The sequence below is a fragment of the Amblyomma mixtum genome, chromosome 4 (genome assembly GCF_055824585.1).
Source record: "Amblyomma mixtum isolate Tamu chromosome 4, ASM5582458v1, whole genome shotgun sequence".
Classification (NCBI taxonomy): Eukaryota; Metazoa; Arthropoda; class Arachnida; order Ixodida; family Ixodidae; genus Amblyomma; species Amblyomma mixtum.
Window position 1 is genome coordinate 70,407,928 of NC_143015.1, and position 25,142 is coordinate 70,433,069.

General features: G+C 47.4%; 1 protein-coding gene across 5 annotated transcripts in view; it reads left to right on the plus strand.

Moving 5' to 3' along the window:
- LOC149346874 (retinol dehydrogenase 14-like) overlaps positions 1 to 21,414 on the plus strand; it is a 57,494-nt gene extending 36,080 nt beyond the window's left edge. For 4 of the 5 annotated variants that reach the window (XM_089586732.1, XM_089586734.1, XM_089586735.1 and 1 more), the window contains one exon: positions 3,014 to 3,736. In XM_089586732.1, the coding sequence (XP_089442858.1) occupies positions 3,014 to 3,181 (168 nt within the window). In that variant the 3' untranslated portion in view covers positions 3,182 to 3,736. Of the gene's footprint in view, positions 1 to 3,013; positions 3,737 to 20,804 lie in introns of those variants that run through there. The other variant, XM_089586733.1, reaches the window with a different exon arrangement.
- Positions 21,415 to 25,142: the final 3,728 nt, after the last annotated feature.

The window sequence follows — 25,142 nt, forward strand, 5'->3', positions numbered from 1 at the left end:
ACTGTGGCGGCGGTGACGAGAGTAGATTGTGGCGTGGTTGCACAAGCCACGGACAACGGCGACGGCGATGGCGAAGCCGCGAAACGCAGACAGGGGCGCCAAAGAGCTGCGCCCTAAGAGGCTCGGTTTACTCAATGACAATGCCTCTCGTAATGGAAGCTGAAGTCTGACGTCTAATTCATGCTGCATACTGAAGCTGTTCTTTAGCTCTCTCTTCAGACAACGAAATCCTCTGTTAATGCCGCAATATTATCACCGTACGCTCCACAAATGCCAGGGTGTCGTAGGTATAAGCCTGGCGCACTAACTATAATTCAGTGCAGCGCCCAAACAATCTAGAAAATATTATAAAATTTGAGGCCTTCTTAAAATCATTTTTAAATAAAATGCAAGTTGGCCCACCACAGAAAATTAATTGAGGAGGATTGGTTGGTGGATGAAGGTTTATTTCGGGGGATTAGATTGAGGATTATGGGGAAAGCGGGTCTGGTTAGTGCTGTCGCGTAAGATAACCCTAAGAAATGTACTAGGATATTCGTCCTTAAATTTTTAAATTTGGTGCTGATGATGTCATGACCGTCTCGACTAATAATACAATATCGTTACGGAGGAACTGTCGCATCGATAACAAACCGTGATTTCATGTTCTCTTCACACTTTGGGGTAGCTTTGACGGTGTATGAGGGGTCTCGCCGTTCGACTGATGAGCACAAGGATGCTTGATGCACCTCGCTCGCGGCCGCCGCATTTCGTTCAATGAAGCCACCTCTCTTTTACGCTATATCGCAGCTAATTAAAGAACGCCAAGTGGTCGAGATAATCACGACCTCTGCGATGCGGCGTCCATCATGTGTTGCTTCTGCTGCGTGCGTCAAAATGTCTGTCTGGGCCATCGACACGACTAGGTGCATATGTTCGGACGCCGCCAATTTCGGGTTAAAAGGAGAAATTATAAAATGAAAATTGATTTTTTAGGAAATGATATGGCGCAGTATCTGTCTCATATATCTCCTTGGACACCCGAACCAGGTCCTAAGGGAAGTGATTAAAGGTGGGAGTGAAAGAAGAAAGAGAGAAAGAGGTGCCGTAGTGGAGGTCTCCAGAATAATTTCGACCACCGGGGCATCTTTAACGTGGACTGACATCGCACAGCACACGGGCGCCTCTTGCGTTTCACCTCCATGAAAACGTGGGCGGAGTGGTCGGGTCCCAAAGCAGGTACTCAGGCTCAGAGACGAGCGCCCTAACCACTCAGCCACCGTGGCGGGTAAGAGGAGAGCCATCTTGCAAAGCTGCGCACTCTCTGTCAGTAATCGCTGAACCTTTCTCCGATGTGCTTGCACTTTGGCAGGTGGCCACCTGCCGGAGGCTTTGGACAGACAAACATCGGCGAAGTATCAGATTGACATTTATTGCTAGGGCACTAAAACACGAAGAGCTCCAACGTAAGGGTGTAAAACAATATATCCACCAAAATAGGAAAATCTTGCCAAAGAAGCACAGGGTTCAACAGATAAAAGTTATTGATCTTTCTGGTTTCACCAAAAGTTTTGGTTTCAATTTTGCTAAGGTAAGCTGAGAGATTAGTGATTCATGCAAAGCAATTGTGAGCCCTGGTATTTTTACCCTCAGTAAAAAGTAGTGTCGTAGTGAATTATGTGAACATAAATGAGCGCTCAGTTTCTCGACTTATTGCGTTCCTAATGTTTTGGGCACAGTTACCAATAAGAAGACGGAGCCCTAGAGTTTTGTGCACGTTATATTGTATAAAGTACCACTTGATGTCACTTAAAACGGGTTATAATATAGCTGCTTCTATATTATATAGTGGTGTATATGCACAAAATGCATTAAAAGCGCTAGAAAAATATTGCGTACTTTTAGTTCTTTTTTTTTGATCGTGTTAGCTAAAGAACCCCAGGTGGTTGAAATTTCCGGAGCCTTCCACTACGGCGTCTCCATAGCCTTAGTCGCTTTGGGACGTTAAACCCCATAAACCAAACCAATTTTTGAGTTCTTTTAACGCTGTAATCTAGCTCCTTTTTCTATGTCGCATTTGACATCACTGATTACCAGCTGGGGCTCTAATATATAGAGAAGATAGCAGGATGGTCCAGAGGTACGGGTTTTAATGATATATTAGAGCGCAGCTGTTTGGCGCCCGTTTCTGCATTTCGCGGCGTCGCCGGTGCCGTTGCCGTCGCCGTCGCCGTTCTCCGTTGTAGCCAGCTGTGGACACCTTAGTCGCGCTTTAAGCTGCGAAACCAATGGACCGGGAGCTTGGAAAGCAGAGGGTAAAATTCGTAAATTCGTTTTTGAGAAGCGGAGAGGGCGCAGTATCTGTCTCACACATCTGACGAGAGAGAGATGTGGGCTGTATGCGATAGCACTGAAAACATTGAGCGAACTCTCGCGATCAACCATTAACTGCCACCTGCCAGGGTGATAGGGTGGGTGGGGTCTTTAATGTAGATATAAAGAAAACAGCGATTTCTCACCACTTATGCCGGGGAACATCCCGTTCCTTTCGCTCGTAACGCCTCCCACGGCTGTAACAACCTCGTCTATGAGAACCAGGCATTGGTGCAGCAAGTCGAGCGTATGTTTATCTATTTCTCCGACCACAAAGATTCCTTCATGAGAATCAAGAACTGTTAGTGGAGTGCTTCTTGAAGAAGGAAAATGTGTGAAAAATAACAAGTTGTCTGTAGTAGTACATACATGTCTTGCTCGAATTCTTTGCCTCAATCTATTGAAAAGCTGAAACAGCTGATAAGCTACGCTCATATTTCGCATTTGGAAGTAAGTAATTATCGGCATTTTTCTTTTTACGGAGTGAATATGATGACTCCGGGAGGTAAAAGTATGAAATTTCAATAACTATTTCATGGTTGTTACGCTACCTGACATTACGAATTTTCGAACATGTCGCGTTATTTTCAATGTGCTGCTCGACAGTCACTGTACATGAGAGTTCGACCAACTAGAGCAACCTCCTTACATTTCTGGACAGAGTACTGAGGACGGTGCGCAGACATCAGTGCACCTGGTTGTCTCGGAGGATGTGGAAGGAATCAGCGGGAGGATGTTCATCGACTGCAAGCCGGTCAAGGCCCCCGGAAAGCCAGAAGACGCCCGCGCGCTCTGGGAGATCTCTCAGCGTATTACCGCAATGTCTTGATCGCAACTTTCGGCCATGTAAAAAGCACCTTTTACCTTTGATATTGGTGGATCACTTACAAGCGGAGAGCAAACAGACTAACTGTGCTACAGTCACCTGAATTAGGCCTACGTGCTCGCATTTTGTGTTTATTAGCATTAACCCTAAGACTCGTCCACTGAGTCGAGCTGAGCGACTAGCAGAACGAGGATAATTTTATATCAGAGATAAAAGCCTTTTGAATTACTTTGTAATGAGCGCCTGTCTGCACAGTAAGCGCAAAAGAAGCGAAAATATTTAGCGAGGGAAGTAGTATGCACTCCACAAGTATGAGCTAAAATTTAATCTGGTAAACACTGGACGTATTCATAAGGATGTATTCTGAGTGAAGGGAGCTTTCAGAAGTGGGCTCAAAAGAGTTTCTATGTTCAGTACCAAAGAAAGGGGTTGAATAATGAAAATAAAAGTTCTAATCAAGGACCGATTAGTCGAGTGACTGACTAATAAATGAATAATTAAAAGAAAGCACAAAACTGAATTCTGTCTTGTCGACAGCGAGACGGAAAAGCGTCTGAAAAAATTTCAAATGTACCCCACGTTAATTTTAATGCGAAAGCATTTCTAGGCTATGTCGGCGGCAGGGTTACCAGATGGCTCCGACCTCAGGTAGCCAAATTAGCCTCCGTAGTAGCCCAAACGTAGCCAAAAGCGAAATTTTTGCGTAGCCCAAAAGTAGCCAAAAATATTTGTTTTTGGGATGACATTTCTTAAGCATATTGAATTAATTTTCGGCAAGAATATTTACGTATTAGATTTCTTTCCCGCACATGATGTCTGAGGGGGTGCGCACGGCGTGTTCTTTCCGTTGTTACGTTTCGCCTCCGTCATGCGCGCTAACCAGTGCGGCTAACCAGGTGCGCTAACCAGGTCTTAAAGATGGGGCCGCAGTTCCAATTTGCAGGCGCGGCAGTAGGCCATATCACCTGAGGCGGGTGACGACTGCCAGTCTGCACGCGGAAAAGAAGGTGCAATCGCAGCTCTATAGTTTAGGAATATTTCACCTTTTAAATGTTCGCGCGCAGATTAGATACATCGACAGTGAAAATACCTTACTGCATACTTACGCAGCCTCAAATTTTAATTTTATGCTTTAAGAGAAAGGTTCTCACTGAGAGCGTCACCTCAAAGCGTATAGCATGCTCCTTCTTGAAGCTACATTCTACGATATGCATGAGCTCAGAATAAATCAAGGATATACGCCATTAGATGATATTCTATGTCGATTTTATCTTCAGTCTAACAGCAGGTTCAGAGTGATGAGAAAAACATATTACTTTTGAATTCCGGCTCCTTTTCGCATTTCTTTTTGTAGTTCCGGATGTGCATCGCCCACTTGCCCATTCTGAAAGTTCTCGTAGCGACGGATCTAATGGCAAGTCATGCCACTAACTTCCGCCGCCTTCGTTAGTTACAGATGGGTTCCGCGCCGCGCCGAAGGCACGCAGATTACGCAACGGACACGGCGCTCTCGCGTCGCTCGCAATGAATCTTGAGGGCTGCACGTGTGCCTCTTGAGCTGCAGAAAAAGCGTAGGCTCTTGTGAGTGGCGCGCTTGCTGTGTCCACCACGAGAATAAGAAGAAACAGAAAAAGACCTTATTAATTCGTAAGCATTACTTGCCTCATGCGCATCTTGAGCAGAATGTGTCCGCAGAACCAGAATAAGCAAAAAATTCAGGGGGCACTTTGGCTCTCTGAAGTGCTGCAAGGCGAAAGCGTTTCCTGGCGGACTGTTTGTTTATGTTTATTTTTCATATTTTGTTTTTATTATTGTTTATTTTGATCTTTTTCTTATTTTTATTGTTTTTATTTTTCCTTCACTTTATTCCTTTTATTTTATTTATGAAACCCATGCATTCACTAGATGTGCCTTTATTCATGCTCGAGCCTTGAGCCTTCGTGGCGGAGTGGTAGCGTCTCCGCTTCAAATGCCAAAGGCCCTGGTTCGATTCCCACCCTCGGCGCGGTTTCTTTTTAAGCAGTGACGCCGAAAGGCGGACAAATCTGCCGACGCGTCTGTCGACACCGCTGCCGACGCGTCTGTCGTCACCGCTGCCGACAGCGTCTGCTAACGACAGCATGAGGCATTAACATGCCTGGCGGTGGGTTTCCAACCAGCCACCTACCGCAGCCGAAGCGGACGCCCGAAGCCACTCGGCCACGTCTACGGTTAACATGTGAGGATCACGAAACCAGGCAACAGAAGCGAAACAGTAGCATTTAATGCTTACGCATTCGCACCACTTAGGGAGACCTAAGTTCTCTTAGTGTTTTCCCTCTATTCTGGTACCTGGTCACCCGTGGTGCACCGTCAATGGGAGAACGCTCACATGTGCAGACGGCAACAGTCTATGTTCGGCGGCACGCGCGCGCGCGGGTGGCGTTAGTTCGCGGAGGGCAACTTTCACGTAGTGTCCACTCTTTATAAAAGAAATCGAAAGGACATGATCCTTGATCGTCTGGAACACGTAAGTTTTCTCGAACACAGCGTTTACAAATTCTCATTTTGTAGCAGACGCGCTCAATTTCTTTAACCTGCTATCGCCTGCATTTTGATTCCATCATACCTTTTATTTCTGTCACTGTATAATTGTAATAGAGCATATTGTAACTACTTTAACTTTTTTTTTCACGCATGAAAAAGATGTAGCCCAAAAGTAGCCACATAGCCAAAACGAAATTTCTGACGCCAACTCGGACAAAAAGTAGCCCAATTTGGCTATTAATAGCCCAATCTGGCAACCCTGGTCGGCGGGGTTCGTGACACCAAAAACTGGTCCTCGGAAGAGGTAGCATCGAACGAATGGTTGTGATCGATATAGGGCGCTGTGAGGGTGCTGTGCAAAACAATTGTTGATACGATTATTAGTTAATTAGTTAGAGCTAAAAATGTCGAGAAAACATCGAAATAACGCGGATGTCGATATAGTGTGTGGATGAGGAAACCACCGCGGGCGACAAAATAGTGGAACAATCGGATGAATTTAAGTGTAACTGATGAGTGATAATTAATCAAACAAAAAGTTTCATTGCCGCAGAGTAATTAATTAATTATCATCAAAACCAATTGGACGGTTGAATAGGCTGCACCGGGATATAGTAAGTAGACGGAGACGGGAAAGCAACCACGGCGCCAAATTTGCAAGGCCAGAATGGTTGATTGAGATAAAAGAAGATATAATCAAAGTAAATAAATCTTTGAGAAAATATAATCAAAGTAAATAAATCGATCTTTAACTAATGCTTCAGATAATTATGCCACTCCAGTAGTTAAATTAATTAACAAACAAAAAATAAAATGCCAAAGAGAGGCAAAGAGAAGCCCCGAGTGCCGAGGAGGCGTCAGTGCTTTCGTATTTTCCGGAGCAATGCGGGTCGCCGCAGTTATCTCTAATTTTTTTTCCTTGCCGCATCTCACCGTCAGCAGTCTTGCCGCTGCCAAAAGGAAATGTAATTTGATTCATACATATTTAAACACTCATAGAATAATAACAAGGTCGGCAGAAAACAGCCGGGCCACTACGTGGAGAAAGAATTCCTGCCATATGAACTTGAAGGGCACGTTGGATGCGAACGTATGTTTCCTCACGTCGTAGGCAAGGCAGATGCGTTAGTCTGTCCACCCTTCATGCAACATGTAGGCCTCGCAGCTCCACACGAAGCAGCTACGCACCGCTTCGTGCAGGGCTTAATGGTCAGTGTGTTCTTCCTCCGTCATGTACATGACAGCAATGCAAAGGGTGCGACTGCGGTAGATGGCAGCAAAACGAAAGCTTTGCTATCTTTAGCGGAAGTGCGTAAGTCTGAGAAGTTTGCCTCCAATGTTTGGGGCCTTTTGGCGGAGTGTGTGGTGCCACAAAAACGAGTCTATGCAATCAGTCTTTTCAGAAGAAACCAGATTTCTTCACTTTGAAAGCTGGCTAAAAGACGTCCGCAAGCGAATGCTCTAGCGAACAACTAGAGAGCATGTGCAACCTGAACACCCTTCTTTAATTGCTCTACGACAGAAAGCCTGAACGACCTCTGAACCTCTCTGAAAGTTCACCTTTCTCTTTCTTGGTAAAGGTGTAAAAGTAGAAACGCGCATTTGAAGCTGCACAAATGTTTTATTTAGCAACAAAGAAAAGGTGAAGTATCAAATAGCTTAACGTGATCCAGAGAACATCTACAAGTAAAGCGACTTAATTTTGCAAGAAACGCCACATGCAAAAGCTCCTTTGCACCTGAACGAACTTTGCACTCCGCTTGAAGATACTGCTTGTGTCTTAGCTGAAAGTTTGTGGGTGGATATTAGGAATTTTATTGATGACATGGTCTATCAAGACCACGTCATGACCTGCGTAACCGGCCACAAGGCCTTGATGGCAACGCACAGGCGGGCACCGTAGTTCGAGAATACACTCACCGAGCAGGGGCATCCCCTCCTGTCCTATACCCCCTATCTTCCCACTTCGCCACCCGGCTCGAAATCCAACGCCTTAGTAGACGCTTCTACCCTCTCCCTTATCCCTTCCTCTCCTCTGAAGACTCTTGCCTTCTACAGCATCTTCAAAGAAAAACCTACACCAAGCACTTGGTGCGGCGACACCCCAACCCTAACGCATATCACTTTGACATGTCTCCAAAAACCCCACCATTTAAAGTCGCGCAATGAGGCTCTGGAGCTGTGGGGGGCGAAGCTGACCAGTGCACGCCTCGACGACCAGGCAGCGCTCCTTCTCATCGCCACAAGGTCGGCGGGCGCCTCCGGAGTGGCGGACTGAGGGCTCACCCACATGCGTTCCAGCCACCGTCCTCCAATAAACGTATACTTACTCACCTCACTCACTCACGCTACAAATATTGCACCGAATTCATGGTTCATCAATAACCCCGGCACACTGGGTGATTGCAGAGGCCTATTTGCAGTCTCTCAGCGCCGTGCGCTGGAGCGTCTAGATCCACACCCACTGACGGAAATGAAGATCCTCGGCCGCGGCGATCATCGACAGTGAAAGCCTACAAGGCACTACTCCGCTTTTGCGAACTTATGGCCTGCATGATCGGCGGTGACTTAACGAACGCTGACTTTCCATGTGACCAATTTTCTGTTACTCTCCTTTCTCTTTAATTTTTTTTATCCCCTCCCCCCCCCCCCCCCCCCTCCCGTGTAGGGTAGCAAACCGATTATTATTCCGGTTAACCTCCTTGCCTTTACTCTTATTCCTCCTCCTCCTGCTATCTGCTCCGCTGCAGCCGTGTCCAAGGTATTCGTTTCCTTATGGCTGGTACTTTGTGCTCTTAATTTCCCAATTTTTTTTTTTATAAACGGAATGAACCAAAGGACACAGTAGTGCTTGAAGCAACGTTACTTTGGCTTGAAGTGCATTGAGAGTGCGAAATGATATCGAAGCGGAAAGCTTCACTACGCGGGTCAGAGCCGAGCTTCGCGTGAGCCGAGCTGGTGAGTTGTGCGCATGCGTGAAACCAAGTGACGTCACGCGCCGCCCAGGTGATCGCTCCTCGCCGCTGCCGCAACCGTCGCCGCCGCCGACTCCTGGCTGTTTCACATGGTGCGATTGTTGCCGCAGCGCAGTGCGATTTCTGCCGGTGTGCGACAGAAATGTGCGTCGTTCTCGTCGCAGGGCCACTGCGACAGAGTTTCAACAAGTTGGTCGCACTGTCGCAGCGTCGGTGCGATCCAAGCGGTGGTCACAGTAGTCAGCCCATAGCAGCTCAGCGACATGACAGGAAATGACGAAAGGGACACCGTAGAAGTTTGGCATCTGCGTTGTTTTGACTACTTTGCGCTACTGACAGGTCCATAGCAAAAGAAACGGAGGCTAGCACGGTCCCTCTAGGGTGCCACGGTTGAATACTCGGTGTCAAATATCGCTCGCCGGAGGCCTACCCGCGCGCAGCACTTTGCGGCGAGATGCGCGTGCATATCTGCTAACAAAGGCAAAAAAAAAGAATCTCGAAAACGTTTTATTGAGCATTATATACATCACGGATCAATATGATTACGAAACCAACTCCTGCCACGATGTTTTACATTTATTGCAGCCAGGCGGCACCGACGGTAGGTGCCGACGGCACCGACTGTCGTTGGCATGTGAAGCGGCGGCTGCGATTACCGTCGCAACGACAGTGCGACCGGGCCGTATTTTTTTGTTCGCGTCGCACCATGTGAAACAGCCTTAAGTCGCCTGACCTTTCGTCACAGCCGCGCGCTACTGCGCATGTGCGTCGCCTCCTCGCTGTCGCTACAACTGCGCGCTTCGCCTCCTCGCCCACCGTTTGACCTTTCGTTGCAGCCGCGTGTTGCCCACATAGCAGCCGGCAACCCTCCTCACTACATTCCTGCGGGCTGTTTTAACCGCGCCGATTTCCGTCTCCTCCTCCGCTCCCTTACAGGCAGTGTGTGGACGGCCGTCAAACCAAGCATAACTGAAGCTTTTCGCTTGCATATCCAGGCTTAACTAGAGCTAAGCCACAGCCTAATATTTTTTCCTTGGCTAATTTGGTACTATTTCACCTGAATCATTTCCTAGGCAAAAATTTTGAATACTCCCAAATTGTAGGGTATTTTTATGAAAACATTAAAGGTAATGGTTTGGTTTGGTTTATGGGGTTTAACGTCCCAAAGCGACTAAGGCTATGAGAGACGCCGTAGTGAAGGGCTCCGGAAATTTCGACCACCTGGGGTTCTTTAACGTGCACTGACATCGCACAGTACACGGGCCTCGAATTTCTCCTCCAAAGAAATTCAGCCGCCGCGGCCGGGATCGAACCCGCGTCTTTCGGGCCAGCAGCCGAGCACCATAGCCACTGAGCCACCGCGTCGGCTAAAGGTAATGGTCCATTCTTTCGATGTGCAGCAAAATCATTCTTGTGAAATTTTCTATCACTCGCATCTAGCAGTTAAGACTACTGCCATTGAAATCTAATAGGCAACGCTTTGACAATAGCCAAAGTGCTAATAGGAAAAAAATGGAAGCTTGCCGATGAAAGATCAGCAGATATATTGATTATAGTAATGAAATCTTACAATATATGATAAATCTCCGTTTTATAAACTTTTTACCCTACAAAAATATGTTTTGTTTTTTCAGCAAAGCTGTTTATGGTTTTAGTATAGATTTATTTTTCTAGATATAAGGATTTTCTCCCGTTACTAACTAACAACTTATTCTACATGCGGATTGCTGCATTACCTAAAAACAGCAGTGGACTGATTGTTCTTTATGTGCGCTTTTCTTCATTTTACTTGTAATAAAAACCCCTCATGCTGGGTGCCACAAGTACAGTACTCTTGAAATAAAACAGAAAAAAATTAAGACAGTGTTTCCTCTTGGCGTGAGAAAAATGTCTCGCAACTGAAGCGTCAATATTTTTCACCATGCGCAGATTTTGTACACCACCTCTGTAATTCATTTTAGAACGATGGTGTTGAAGTTCCTTAAAAAGCAGACAGCACGTAAACGCTGCGTAAAATTTTTTCTCAACCCTTTCGTAACCTAGTGACATTGAATAAAATATTGTTCGTTTCAATATTTCACCATACGTGCCATTTCAGTAATAAGTAATAATTAAGAAAGTAATTTGAGTAATAAGGCGTACCGTATGTGTCGACGGTAGACGTGAACGACATTTTTGAGCCCATTCGCTAGCTTAAAGAAAAAATTTTGAAAGAAAGAAGTTTATTCCTCCGATGAAATGCATGGAGCAAAACAAATCGGTGGCGTCTGTTTTATAAAGTTACGACTGTTTTAAGCATGAAATGCTTTTAGCTCCCGTTGTCGGCACTGTGGTGACGCCACGCCGAGACCGAGAGCCAACATCCGGGCACTGAATTCGACTCATTCGGGCACTGAATTCGACTCATCCGGGCACTGAAACGAGAACATCCGGGTACCGTACGAGATTTAACGAGACTCATAATTGATCTGTTGGGGCTTTGAGAAAGGGCCGCTTAGAGCAAGAGTGGAGCTCCAGGGCGAGAAGGGAAACTGCTTCCGCGCCGTCCCCAAGAATGGCGCTGAGGTCCCACACTCACGCATGTAAAAGACCGGCTGCTGGGCCTTCTGCTCCTGACGTTTCCCCCTTTGGCGGGCAGATGTATACACGCTCGCGGAGTATTCGAACGCGCTGCATACACATTCTTGTCAGGCCTGCGTCTCGTCGTGTCCGCGTACGCTTCTCCATCGTCCTGCATTTCAATAATGCCGCCACCGTCACAGCTGCTTAAGCCGAGCAATGGAGCCTGATGAAAGGAGAGGTAGGAAGCGTCTTGCGGAAAGCGATCGCTTTGCGTGTAATACGCGACAGCAGAAGACTGCTCGCCCCTGCCGACAACTCCATGATTATGCGGCCGCTCCCGAAAGCGACTAGGACGCCACGGTTCGCGGCTGCCTACCTAAGGCCGCACTATTGCAGGCGATCGCTTCGACGCAACAATAAGAGTGTGGTGTGGTGTGGTGTGTTGAACACTAGACCCATTTCAAGATTTTGACTAGTACCATCTACAACCAATGTGTTATGCCCGTAAACATTTCATGCTTACTCTACTCTCGGTTACGGGAGAGGCAGAGATTTTTTTTTTGTAATCTGCAAATCCTCTGAAGCGCTAGCCCTTCGTTTGCGCGTAGCTGTGGAACGGACAACGGGATTCGTATGGATTCCACAAAAGCAGTTGTTCGTAGTCTATATATTCATTGATGTTCCTAGCGAGGCCAATTGAGGAGAACGCGGTAGACAGTAATTTAGAGCGTGAGAAAATACGCATTACTTAAGTTGGTTGCAAGAGCTGGTTCGAGCTGGCTGGCCGGGATGGGCTGGATTGAGCTGGGCTTGGCTTATTAGCCTTGGCTCCTTTCCGGTTGTCGGATCCGCTCCCTCCCAAGCGAGAAATTTTGCAGTGAAAACCACGCTGAACGCCTTTATTTCTGTTGGAGGGGACATTCCGAGGAATTCGTGATCCCCATAGGGCCTCATCCATTGTACATAACGGCCCCCTACAAATCCGCCCCGAAGGTGCGGTACAAATGCGCAAACCTGTCACTCAACCTTGCAATCGGAAGCAGTGAACCAAAAGATACCTCATTAAAGAGGTTCATAGTATGGTGTCGCTCGCGTAGTGCGCCTTATTACTTAGCATTTTCTCAACCGCGAGAAAGGTGCTGGAGAACTGTTATCTAAGCCACAATGTTAAGTTCTTGTTTTTTATTCTAGGCAACTACACTCATCAAGAGGAGTGCGTGCACACAAGTGCATGCAAGTTCTTACCACGAACGTAAGGAAAAAAATTAGCTGTGGTTCAACTACTGCTGCACATGGTTAGAGAGTGAAAGCTATGGCATATCGGAAAACTATAAGCGGCTTGGCTCCGGACCCTGCATGGGCAGAGCGACCACCCTTCCACCGTGGCAGGTGGCAGTTACTGGTTGATCACGAGAATTTGCTCACCCAATGAACGCTGCGGCCTACTGCAGCAGTAAATTAAATTGGTAAATTGGTTTTTTGAGGAAAGGAAATGGTGCAGTATCTGTCTCACATATATCGGTGGAAACCTGAACCGCGCCGTAAGGGAAAAGAGGAAGGTTGGAGTGAAAGAAGAGAGAAAGAGGTGCCGCATGTCTGCGAAAACGTTGGCAGTCGTAACGCATGGAGCCCACATCTCTCTCTCATCAACTCTCGTTCCTAAAGCGCGATTCAGGCGTCCACTGACCCATGGAGCCCGTTGTGCGCACTTCCTTCCCTCAAAATAAGTTTTCCTCAAAATCAAACGTTGTCAACGCCAATGAATACAATGAACGCTGTTATGAACCTTCGGAACATGAACACTTGAGTGCAGTGGGGTCGTGCGGGGACCCTGGGGCGTGCCCCGAATTCCTGTGTAAATAAAGTTTTTATGCGTAGGATATTGCAATCCCTCAGTTCAGCCCTTGGGCGCGGCCGGGCAGCCACCAAACCACGTGACGTGACGTCACGACAGCCGGAGGAAAAGCTGGGCCCCAACTCGCGCGGTCGCGCGCGGCCGCAGCCACCACCTGACTCCCGCTCCTCCCGCTAGGGGCGCTGCGCCGGCGCGTGACGGCTTGCCGAGAAAATCGAGTGCCGAATTCTGTACGCAGCCAAAATTGATCGCAAGATCACCTTAATTTGGGTCCCAGCACACACATCCGTCCCCGGTAACGAGGCGGCCCACATGTTAGCCCGAGATCTCTACTTCCGGGTAACTGTAGAGCCGCCCGACCCCCAGGGGATGGACGAACGTTTGCAAACGTACGCGGAAATCGCCGTGCACTACAGGTTAGGCAGGCGTCTAATGCCACCACCAGATCCAAACTTAACCAATACAGAGGCCATCGCCTGGCGACGATTACAGGCCGGAAATTTCGTTAACCCTGTCTGGTTATTTCAAACCACGTTAGACGATAAAAAAGGTGACATATGTAAGACCTGCGGAGCGAGAGGGACCCTCGATCATATAATTTGGCAATGCCCTGGATCCCCGGGTGCTGAGGACAATATTAAGAGTAGAGAAGCCTGGGAGGCCCTTCTGCGAAGCGAGGTCCCCGCCGACCAGAAACAAGCTGTCCGCCTGGCGGCTGAAGCCGCGAAGAGACAATGTATCTTCGCCAGTCTTTAGTCGCGGAGGTCCCGTCCCCCGTCCCCTAGGCCTGCGTGCCAGGGACGGGGAGTAGGGGGCCTCCTACATCGGTGGAAATAAAAGTTGTTATCAATCAATCAATCAATCAATCGAGTGCCGCCAAGCAATACCTCGCGCAAAAAGACCGCGCAATATGCAACGCATTCTTCGCTTAACCAAGCTAAGCCTGGGCATCTTTTTTAAGCATGAAATGCTTTTAGCTCCCGTTGTCGGCAGTGTGGTGACGTCACGCCGAGACGTCACCGAGAGCCATCATCCGGGCACTGAATTCCAGTCATTCGGGCACTGAAATGCACTCATCCGGGCACTGAATTCCAGTCATCCGGGCTCTGAAACGAGAACATCCGGGCACCGTACGAGACTTAACGAGATTTAACGACTCTCTCTAAGCCCTCCTACGCGACCGGCATGCAAGCGCCGGTTGGTCTCCAAACGAGACAAAAAATAAGTGCTGCCAGTGCCTTCTCAATGTTTATCAAGTTATCAGTGGAGCTGTGGGTTTGATAATGCACGGAATTATAATTTCCGATTTCTAATAACGCGTGCAAAAAGCACATAAATGCCACGTTACACTTCGTTCTCATACGTGATCCGGGGGAGAAGCGCTGCGTTCAAAGGGCAAGGCATCGCGCCGAACGGGTGGTGGCGTTCCTCCCTTCCTTTACAGTGCGGTTCGGGTGTCCACCGAGATGGCAGAGAATTACTGCGCCATTTCCTTTCCTCAAAAAAACCTTGCGTTCAAATGGCAAGGCATCGCGCTGAACGGGTGGTGGCGTTCCTCCCTTCCTGTACGGTGCGGTTCGGGTATCCACCGAGATGACATTAGGCCCGTAAACATTTCAGGCTTACTCTACTCTCGTTTACGGGAGAGGCAGAGATTTTTTTTTCTCTCTCTCTCTGTCGGCCTCTGGCTTCAGTGCCGCGTTTATGGCACAACGTTCTCGATGCCAACGCATGCAGCGCACAACTGTCACTACCGCCACGTAGGTTAAAGCACGATTGAGGTGTCCACTGTTCCAAGAGGGCAGTTATGCGCCTTCCCTCTGGTTCTGGTGTCCATCGAGAGTTGTGACACAGATGCCATTCCTTTTCCTCAAAAACCAATTTACCCATTTTGCCCTCTGCTATTCAAGCTCCCACACCATTTGTTTCGTTACTTAAAGCGCGACTAAGGTGTCCACCGTGCCGGGGGCGGGGGGGGGGGGGGGGGGGGGGCTATCCTTTGTTTTCGAAGCTCAAGGTCATTTGAAGGTGAAAAGTAGACACACGGTGATCGAAGCACGAGGGCGAGTAGTGAAGCTTTCACTTCAAAAACAACGCAAGAAAAAAACAACGCAAGAAAACAAGAGGAACGTGGCTCAGTGGTTATGGTGCTCGGCTGCTGACCCGAAAGACGCGGGTTCGATCCCGGCCGCGGCGGTTGAATTTCTTTGGAGGAGAAATTCTAGAGGCCCGTGTACTGTGCGATGTCAGTGCACGTTAAAGAACCCCAGGTGGTCGAAATTTCCGGAGCCCTCCACTTCGGCGTCTCTCTAGCCTTAGTCGCTTTGGGACGTTAAACCCCATAAACCAAACCAAACCAAAACAAGAGCAACAATAGGAAAGAACATATCCTGAAAGTATGATCCTATAAATACGTCGGCTTCAAGAATGTTCATATTAGGAGGACTGTATTTAAGTTGTATTGTTCTGTTGATGTTTCCTTTTTATGTTTTTAGCAGGGTTGCCAGATTGGGCTATTAATAGCCAAATTGGGCTACTTTTTGTCCGAGTTGGCGTCAGAAATTTCGTTTTGGCTATGTGGCTACTTTTGGGCTACATCTTTTTCATGCGTGAAAAAAAAAGTTAAAGTAGTTACAATATGCTCTATTACAATTATACAGTGACAGAAATAAAAGGTATGATGGAATCAAAATGCAGGCGATAGCAGGTTAAAGAAATTGAGCGCGTCTGCTACAAAATGAGAATTTGTAAACGCTGTGTTCGAGAAAACTTACGTGTTCCAGACGATCAAGGATCATGTCCTTTCGATTTCTTTTATAAAGAGTGGACACTACGTGAAAGTTGCCCTCCGCGAACTAACGCCACCCGCGCGCGCGCGTGCCGCCGAACATAGACTGTTGCCGTCTGCACATGTGAGCGTTCTCCCATTGACGGTGCACCACGGGTGACCAGGTACCAGAATAGAGGGAAAACACTAAGAGAACTTAGGTCTCCCTAAGTGGTGCGAATGCGTAAGCATTAAATGCTACTGTTTCGCTTCTGTTGCCTGGTTTCGTGATCCTCACATGTTAACCGTAGACGTGGCCGAGTGGCTTCGGGCGTCCGCTTCGGCTGCGGTAGGTGGCTGGTTGGAAACCCACCGCCAGGCATGTTAATGCCTCATGCTGTCGTTAGCAGACGCTGTCGGCAGCGGTGACGACAGACGCGTCGGCAGCGGTGTCGACAGACGCGTCGGCAGATTTGTCCGCCTTTCGGCGTCACTGCTTAAAAAGAAACCGCGCCGAGGGTGGGAATCGAACCAGGGCCTTTGGCATTTGAAGCGGAGACGCTACCACTCCGCCACGAAGGCTCAAGGCTCGAGCATGAATAAAGGCACATCTAGTGAATGCATGGGTTTCATAAATAAAATAAAAGGAATAAAGTGAAGGAAAAATAAAAACAATAAAAATAAGAAAAAGATCAAAATAAACAATAATAAAAACAAAATATGAAAAATAAACATAAACAAACAGTCCGCCAGGAAACGCTTTCGCCTTGCAGCACTTCAGAGAGCCAAAGTGCCCCCTGAATTTTTTGCTTATTCTGGTTCTGCGGACACATTCTGCTCAAGATGCGCATGAGGCAAGTAATGCTTACGAATTAATAAGGTCTTTTTCTGTTTCTTCTTATTCTCGTGGTGGACACAGCAAGCGCGCCACTCACAAGAGCCTACGCTTTTTCTGCAGCTCAAGAGGCACACGTGCAGCCCTCAAGATTCATTGCGAGCGACGCGAGAGCGCCGTGTCCGTTGCGTAATCTGCGTGCCTTCGGCGCGGCGCGGAACCCATCTGTAACTAACGAAGGCGGCGGAAGTTAGTGGCATGACTTGCCATTAGATCCGTCGCTACGAGAACTTTCAGAATGGGCAAGTGGGCGATGCACATCCGGAACTACAAAAAGAAATGCGAAAAGGAGCCGGAATTCAAAAGTAATATGTTTTTCTCATCACTCTGAACCTGCTGTTAGACTGAAGATAAAATCGACATAGAATATCATCTAATGGCGTATATCCTTGATTTATTCTGAGCTCATGCATATCGTAGAATGTAGCTTCAAGAAGGAGCATGCTATACGCTTTGAGGTGACGCTCTCAGTGAGAACCTTTCTCTTAAAGCATAAAATTAAAATTTGAGGCTGCGTAAGTATGCAGTAAGGTATTTTCACTGTCGATGTATCTAATCTGCGCGCGAACATTTAAAAGGTGAAATATTCCTAAACTATAGAGCTGCGATTGCACCTTCTTTTCCGCGTGCAGACTGGCAGTCGTCACCCGCCTCAGGTGATATGGCCTACTGCCGCGCCTGCAAATTGGAACTGCGGCCCCATCTTTAAGACCTGGTTAGCGCACCTGGTTAGCCGCACTGGTTAGCGCGCATGACGGAGGCGAAACGCAACAACGGAAAGAACACGCCGTGCGCACCCCCTCAGACATCATGTGCGGGAAAGAAATCTAATACGTAAATATTCTTGCCGAAAATTAATTCAATATGCTTAAGAAATGTCATCCCAAAAACAAATATTTTTGGCTACTTTTGGGCTACGCAAAAATTTCGCTTTTGGCTACGTTTGGGCTACTACGGAGGCTAATTTGGCTACCTGAGGTCGGAGCCATCTGGTAACCCTGGTTTTTAGTGAGTTGCGTAACAGTTGCTGTAATATAAAAGAAATCCTCAGCCACTGCGGCGGGTAAGAGAGCCATTTTAGAAAGCTGCGCACTCTCTGTAATTGCTGAATCTTTCTCCGATGTGCTTGCACTTTTTAGAGGGCATGCGGGCTAGTTATTGTTTTGTTTTGCACTGCCTACTTAAATGTGCACCTCTTTCGGTGACACCGACGATTTACGGTTAGTTCGCAGGAAACGAAACAGGATCACCAAAACCACCTAACCACAGAGCTCTGGAGAGAGGAAAACAAACAAGCTGCATACGAGCTGGCGACAAAAAAAGCTAATTTAGCATGGTAGGACGAACTGCGAATGATACGCGCTTGCATTTCGGTTTCAACTACGGTTTCAGTTCGAGGGATGCTTTTAAAGGTCATGCAGGATTCATGCATAGATTGGAGAAATGGAACTTAAGTTCGGCCTTAAGCATATGATGCAATAGCGTTAATGGGTTAATATATGCAGTTTTGGTCATTGTCTAATTTACATTCATAGATTCTTGGGAGTCCTAGCACTCCTTGGGCAGTGGTGCAGTGGTTAAGCGATGCGCCGCTGCCCTGCGATGGCAGGTTTTGCCACTTGTGGGGATTGTGAGACACAAGCTTTTGAAGCGAAAAGCTTCACTAGGCTAGTCAACAGTGTGTCTGGTGTGCGCCGTTATCAATTTTAGCCACAGCTGCGCATGCGCGAAACCGAGCGACGTCATGCGGAGGGCAGGTCGTCGCCGCCGCGCGCTGACTCCGTCGTCTGAGCGTCGCCGCTTCTCCTCCTCGCCACAGTTGTACCCTTCGTCGCTGTCGCGCGGTTGCCGCCGCCGTCCGAAGAGGAGAAGGTTCTTTCGCAACGCGTTGCGAGAACGCGTGAGCGGCGGCCATAGAAGAGGCGGCCATCCTCGCCACCACCTTTCGCCGCAACCGTGCGCAGTGCACATTTGAAAGGAGGAGTATATAAGGCGCGCTTGCCCGTAGAACAGGCGCAGGCGAGCGCGGCTTCGGCCGCTTATCTGTTTTTTCAGCAGCGTCCGGTCCGGCGGACGCTGTTGTTGCTGCGACGCGCGTCTTTTCTTTCCGTTTATGCGAAGCATATTAACGTAGGTTTCGGGCCTTCGCGCGACGCCCGGCGGTGGCCACCATTGACCCTGAAGTGGGGTCACGTGACATGACGTCACGTGATGACGTCACACCGGCTGCAGATGGGGCCTCATATCGCGCCGTCGGTCGTCTCCCGGCGGTGGCCACCATTGACCTTCAAGTGACCTTCAAGTAGGTCACGTGACATGACGTCACGTGATGACGTCACACCGGCTGCAGATGGGGCCTCATATCCCACCGTCGGTCGCCTCCCGGCGGTGGCCACCATTGACCTTGAAGTGAGATCATGCATTTACGGACCATAACAGTGTGTTTGTCGGGCTGCAAAGAATAAAGTACGACGATTAACCTAAAACCACGTCTCCGTTACTTAGCCCCATCCACACTGAGGCAGCTGCTTAACATGCTTCGCATCCACTGGACTTAACCTTGATAAACCTCCAATTTTTTTCTCTTTCCTCTGATCTCTTAACTCTCCTCTATCTGCACGTGGCAGCGGTGGTGGCTTGGCTCGAGCCAGTAGGCAGGCCGGTGCAATTTCCTTTTCATCCTTCTCTCAGTCACAACAACAGAACAGGCGCAGACACTCGCCATGGAAGGAGAAGAAGCAACAGTCGGACGGCGCAGAAGCATCGATCCAGAAGTGGTAGCTTGGGAGTTGGCTGAAAAGCAGCGAGAGCTTTTCGCTTATCCAGGCTTAACCTTAGCTAAGCCACAGCCAATTTTTTCGTCCCGAGCAGGCTCTATGTCACGAAGAGGAGCTTAGGACAGACAAACGCCGGAGAAATCTCCTTGGGCTCTTGCCAGGCAAACATCGGCGAAGTCTCAGTTTGAGGTTTATTGCTAGCGCACTGAAACACTAAGTGCTCCAAGGTAAGGGTGTACAACACAATGGACACCAAAATAGAAGAATATTGCCGAAGAAGCACATGATTCAACATATAAAATTTATTGATCTCCCTGGTTTTCGCCAGGAGTTTTGGTTTCGATTTTGCTAAGATAAGCTCACCAATCAGTGATGCGTGCAGAAGTGTTGCGAGCTCTTGTATTTTTGCCCTCAGCGAAAAGTAGTGTCCTAGCAAATTGTTTCAATATAAAAGCAGTTTTCTGAGTTATGCCGTTGTTAATGTCTTGGGCACAGTTGCAGCAAGAAGACGGAGCCCGAGAGTTTTGTGCGCGTAATATTGTATAAAATACTATCCTATCACGTCAAACGAGTTAAAATGTAGCTGCTTATCCCAAAGTGGCATATATGCCCAAAATGCATTAGAAACACTAGGAAAACATTGCCTACTTTTTGTTCTTTTTTCATCGTGATAGCCATTTTATGGGTCCTTTTAAGCTGTATTCTAGCTCTTATTCCTCTGGCGCATTTGGCAGCACTGATTACTGGCTCCAGCTGTAATACATGAGGGAGAAGATACCAAGGTTATCCGCAGGTAGAGGTTTTAATAAGATATTTTACGGAATGAAGATGAAGGCACGGACACCGGGATGTAAAAGCAGGCAGTTGTAATAACCTTTCAATGATTGTTACGCTAGCTAACATTGCGAAGTTACGAATCATGAAACATGCCGAGTTCCCCCGCCGCGGTGGCTCAGTGGTTACGGCGCTCGGCTGCTGACCCGAAAGACGCGGGTTCGATCCCGGCCGCTTTGGCCGAATTTCGATGGAGGTGAAATTCTAGAGGCCCGTGTGCTGTGCGATGTCAGCGCACGTTAAAGAACCCCAGGTGGTCGAAATTTCCGGAGCCCTTCACTAAGGCGTCCCTCATAGCCTGAGTTGCTTCGGGACGTTAAACCCCAAAAAACCAAACCCAACCATACATGCCGCGTTATCTTCAACGTGCTGCTCGACAGTCACTGCACATGAGAGTTCGGCAAACCTAAGCAACCTCCTTGCGTTTCTCGACAGAGTACCGAAGACGGGGCGCATACATCGGTGCACATGGCTGTCTCAGAGGATGTGGAAGGTGTCAGCGGCAGGATGTTCATCGACTGCAAACCGGTCAAGGCACCCGGAAAGCCAGAAGACGCCCGCGCCCTCTGGGATACCTCTCAGCGGATTACCGGAATGTCTTGATCGAAATTTTCGATCACACAAAAATCACCTTTCATGTTTGTTATCGGTTGATTACCCACGAGCCGAGAACAAACAGGCTAACAGTCAGCCGACTTGTGACTGCCTGCTCGCATTTTGTGTTTAATCGCATGATCCCACCGCCTCTTGAATTCAGTCGAGCTCAGCAACTAGCAAAGCAGTACGATAAAAATCTTATATGTGTCATAAAATCGGCTTAAGAGCCTGTCTGGGCAGAAAGTGTCCTCCAAGTAAGAAGAACAACGAAACCAGGCTGAAATATTAAATGAGAGAAGTAGTGGCTCTCCACAAGTATCAGCTAAAATTGAATCTGGTAAACACTGGACGTGTTCATCAGCAAGTGCTGTCAGTGAAGCGAGCTCTCAAATGTGGGGTCAAACGAGTTTCTGTGTTCGTTACCAAAGAGAGGCGTTGAATAAAAGAAATAAAAGTGCTAATCAAGTTTCGATTAGTCGAGTGACTGATTAATAAATGAATGAGACAAAGCAAGCCCGCAAACTAAGACAGCGAGACAGAATGGCTTGCGACAAAATGCCAAATGTGCCTCCCGTTAATATCTCCTTGTTTTTGCATATGCTATGTCAGTAGTCTTGCCGCTGCCAAAAGGGAAAGCTATTTTGCTTCATGCATATTTCCAACACTTGTAGAATAATAAGGACGGCAGAAAACAGCCGGGCAATAGGGGGTATTCAAAATTTCGCAAGTGCGCTTTCCCACATAACTATGTTGCCAAAAACAAGATGGCCGACTTCGCTATAAAGAAACTACGTGGGCTACAGGACAGGCGCTAGAGGTGTGGATAAGAAACGTATTTTGGAAGAACCAAACAAAAAACTAGTGTTTCTTGCTTTGTTTCAGCGGGAAACGCATGGTCAGCCTTCTTGTTTTGGGCAACATTGTTATGCGAGAAAGCGCACTTGCGGAATTTTGAATATCCCCTATTGCGTGGAAAACGAACTCACGCATGTGAACTTGAAGGTCGCGTTTCTCGCGAAGGTCAGGAAGGTATGTTTTCTCACGTCGTAGGCAAGGTAGACGCGTTGGTCTGTCCACCCATCATGCGACAGGTAGGCCTCGTAGCTCCGCACGAAGCAGCAGCGCACAGCTTCGTCCAGTGCTTAACGGTCAGTTCTTCCTTCTTACGCTTAGCCTCCATCGTCTACATAACATTAATGCAAAGGGCGCGATTGCGCAAGGTGGCTGAGAAATGAACGCTTTGCTATATTTAGCGCAAGTGCGGAAGTCTAAGAAGTTTGCCTGCAAGATTTTTGGGGGTTTTGGCTGAGAGTCCGTTGCCACAAAAACGAGCCGACATAATGAGTCTTCTGAGGAGAAGGCAGATTTGAGCATGTTGAAAGCCGGCTAAAAGACGTCCGCAAAAGTATGCACACGCTGAAAAATGTGCTTCCTGAACGCCCTTCTACAACTGTTCTACAACTGCTCTACGACAGGAAGCCTGAACGCCAACCGAATCTCTCGGAGAAGTTCATCTTTCTGCTTCCTGGTAAAGGTATCAAGGGAGAAACCCGCAGTTGAAGCTGCAACAATGTTTTATTTACAAATAAAGAATATTGAGGTATCAAAAGTTTAACGAGGCTCAGAGAACGCCTCTAGTATTAAATCACTTGATTTTGAAAGTAATCCCGCACGCAGCAACTGCTTTACACCTGAAAGAGCTTTGCACCCACTTTGAAGATACTGCTTGCGTCTGAGCTGAAAGTTTACGGGTGGATATTTGTAATTGTAGTGATGACATGGTCCATCAAGACGACGTCATGACCTGAGTACCCGGCCACGAGGTCCGGACGGACACTTTAGTTCCAGAATACATTCACCGAGCAGGGCCATCGCCTCCTGCCCTATAACCCCGCCTTCACACTTCGCCACCGGGCTCGAAATCCAACGCCTTAGTAAACCCTTCTACCCCTTGCCTTATCACTCCATCTCACCTGAAGGCTCTCGCCTTTTAAGACATGTTCAGACAAACACCTATAATGACCTATACTATTTACATAAACTACACCTATCACTTTACGAAGACTAATGTCTATGGTGCGGTGACATCCCAACCCTAACACATATCACATGAACATGTCCCCAAACATCCCACCATCTAAAGCCGCGTAATGAGGCCCTAGAGCTGGGGGGAGGGGGGGGGGGGGGTGAAGCTGACCAGTGCACGCCTCGACGACCAGGCAGCGCTCCTTATCATCGCCACAAGGTCGGCAGAAGCCTCCGGAGTCGAGGACTGAGGGCTCACCCACATTCCTTCCAGCCACCGTCCTCTTCAATAAACGTATACATACTTAACTCACTCACTCACGCTATAAATATTGTAGAACATGTATGTTCCATCAATAATCCCGGCGAACTAGGTGAGTGCAGCGGTTTATCATTTACTCTGCAACCGTGTCCAAAGTTTTCGCTTTTGTATGGCTTGTATTGTCTGCCCAGAATTTCGCATTTTTTTTTATAAATTGAATAGACCAAATGACACACTATTGCTGGCAGTGCATTCTGAGCTCGAAATGATATTTTGCTTGGCTAATTTCATACCATTTCACCTGCATCGTTTCCCATTTTCTCAGCCAAAAATTTTATTACTGCAAAATTGCAGGGTACTGTTATGGAAATATTGAAAGCAATGGTCGATTCTTTCAATGTGTAGCAAAGTCCTTCTTGTAAAATTTTCCATCGCTCGCATCGAGCAATTAAGGTTGCCATTGAAATCCAATAGGGAACGCTTTTACGATACCAAAAGGTTTAATAGCAAGGAAATGCAAGCCTGTCGACGGGAGAACAGCGGATATATAGATGATATTATAGAAATCTTACAATATATGATAAAATTGCGTTTATGAGCACTTTACCGTTCAAAAATATGTTTCGTTTTTTGAGAATAGCTCTTTATGGCTTCAATATAGGTTTTCTTTTCCGGATATAAGGATTTTCTCTCTCTTTACTAACGAACAACGTAATCTACATGCTGATTGCTGCCTTGCCTGTAAAATAGCAGTTTGCTGATTTTACTTCACGCACGCTATTCGCCATTTTACTTGTGATAAACACTCCTGGGTCCCATACAAACAGTATTCTTGAAGTAAAATTGAAAACAATTAAGGCAATGTTTTCTTTTGGCGTGAGAAAAAGGTCTCGGAACTGGAACTGAAGCACAAATATTTTTCACTACGCGCAGATTTTGTGCACCACCTCTGTAATTCGTTTCAGAACGAAGCTGCTGAAGTTCCTTGGAAAGCAGGCCGCACGTAAAGCACTGAGTAAAATTTTTCTCAACTCTTTTATAACCCAGTGACACTGCAGACAATACTGTCCAGTTTCTACATTGCAGCATACATGCCATTTGAGTAATAAGTAATAATTAGGTAAGTAAGTAATTTGAGTAATAAGGCGGACCGTATGTAGCGACGGTAGACCTGACAAACATTTCCTGAGTACATTAGCAGAAAGCAAGTATCTCCGGAAGAAAGTTATTCCTTCCATGAAATGCATGAAGCAAAACAAATCTATGGCGTCTATTTTATAAAATTACGACTGTTTTTTTTTAGTAATCTGCAAGCCCTCCGAAGGGTTAGCGCTTCGATTGCGCGCTGCTGTGGAACGGACAACAGGACTCGTATGGTATCCACAAAAGCAGTTGTTCATAGTCTATATATTTATTGGTGTTCTTAGCGAGGCCAAATGAGGCGAACGCGATCGACAGTAATTTAGAGCGTGAAAAAATAAGTGTTTCTTAAGCTGGTTGCAAGAGCTGGTTTTAGCTGGCTGGCTGGGGTGGGCTGAATTGAGCTGGGCTTGGTTTATTGGCTGGCGGCCACCTTACCACACCGAACTTCTTAATGTTTTCCACCCACAATGCTCTCTGGCGCAACCTGCTATGCTGGCCCTCTCTTGGAATACATTCCGTTATCTAACGGGACCTTGTGCCGTATTGCCTTCGCATTTCGTATTCGGCCCCCGCACATTTTCTCTGCTTGATTTCGACTTTGATATAATTAAATGTAGTTTCTTTCTTGACGCACTTCTCCCTCTTTCTCTGCATCAACGTTACATCTATCATTTTAAATTCCATAGTTCGCTGCACTGTCCTCACTATAAGAAACTTTCGTTAGTCCTCTAGTCGCCGCCGAATCG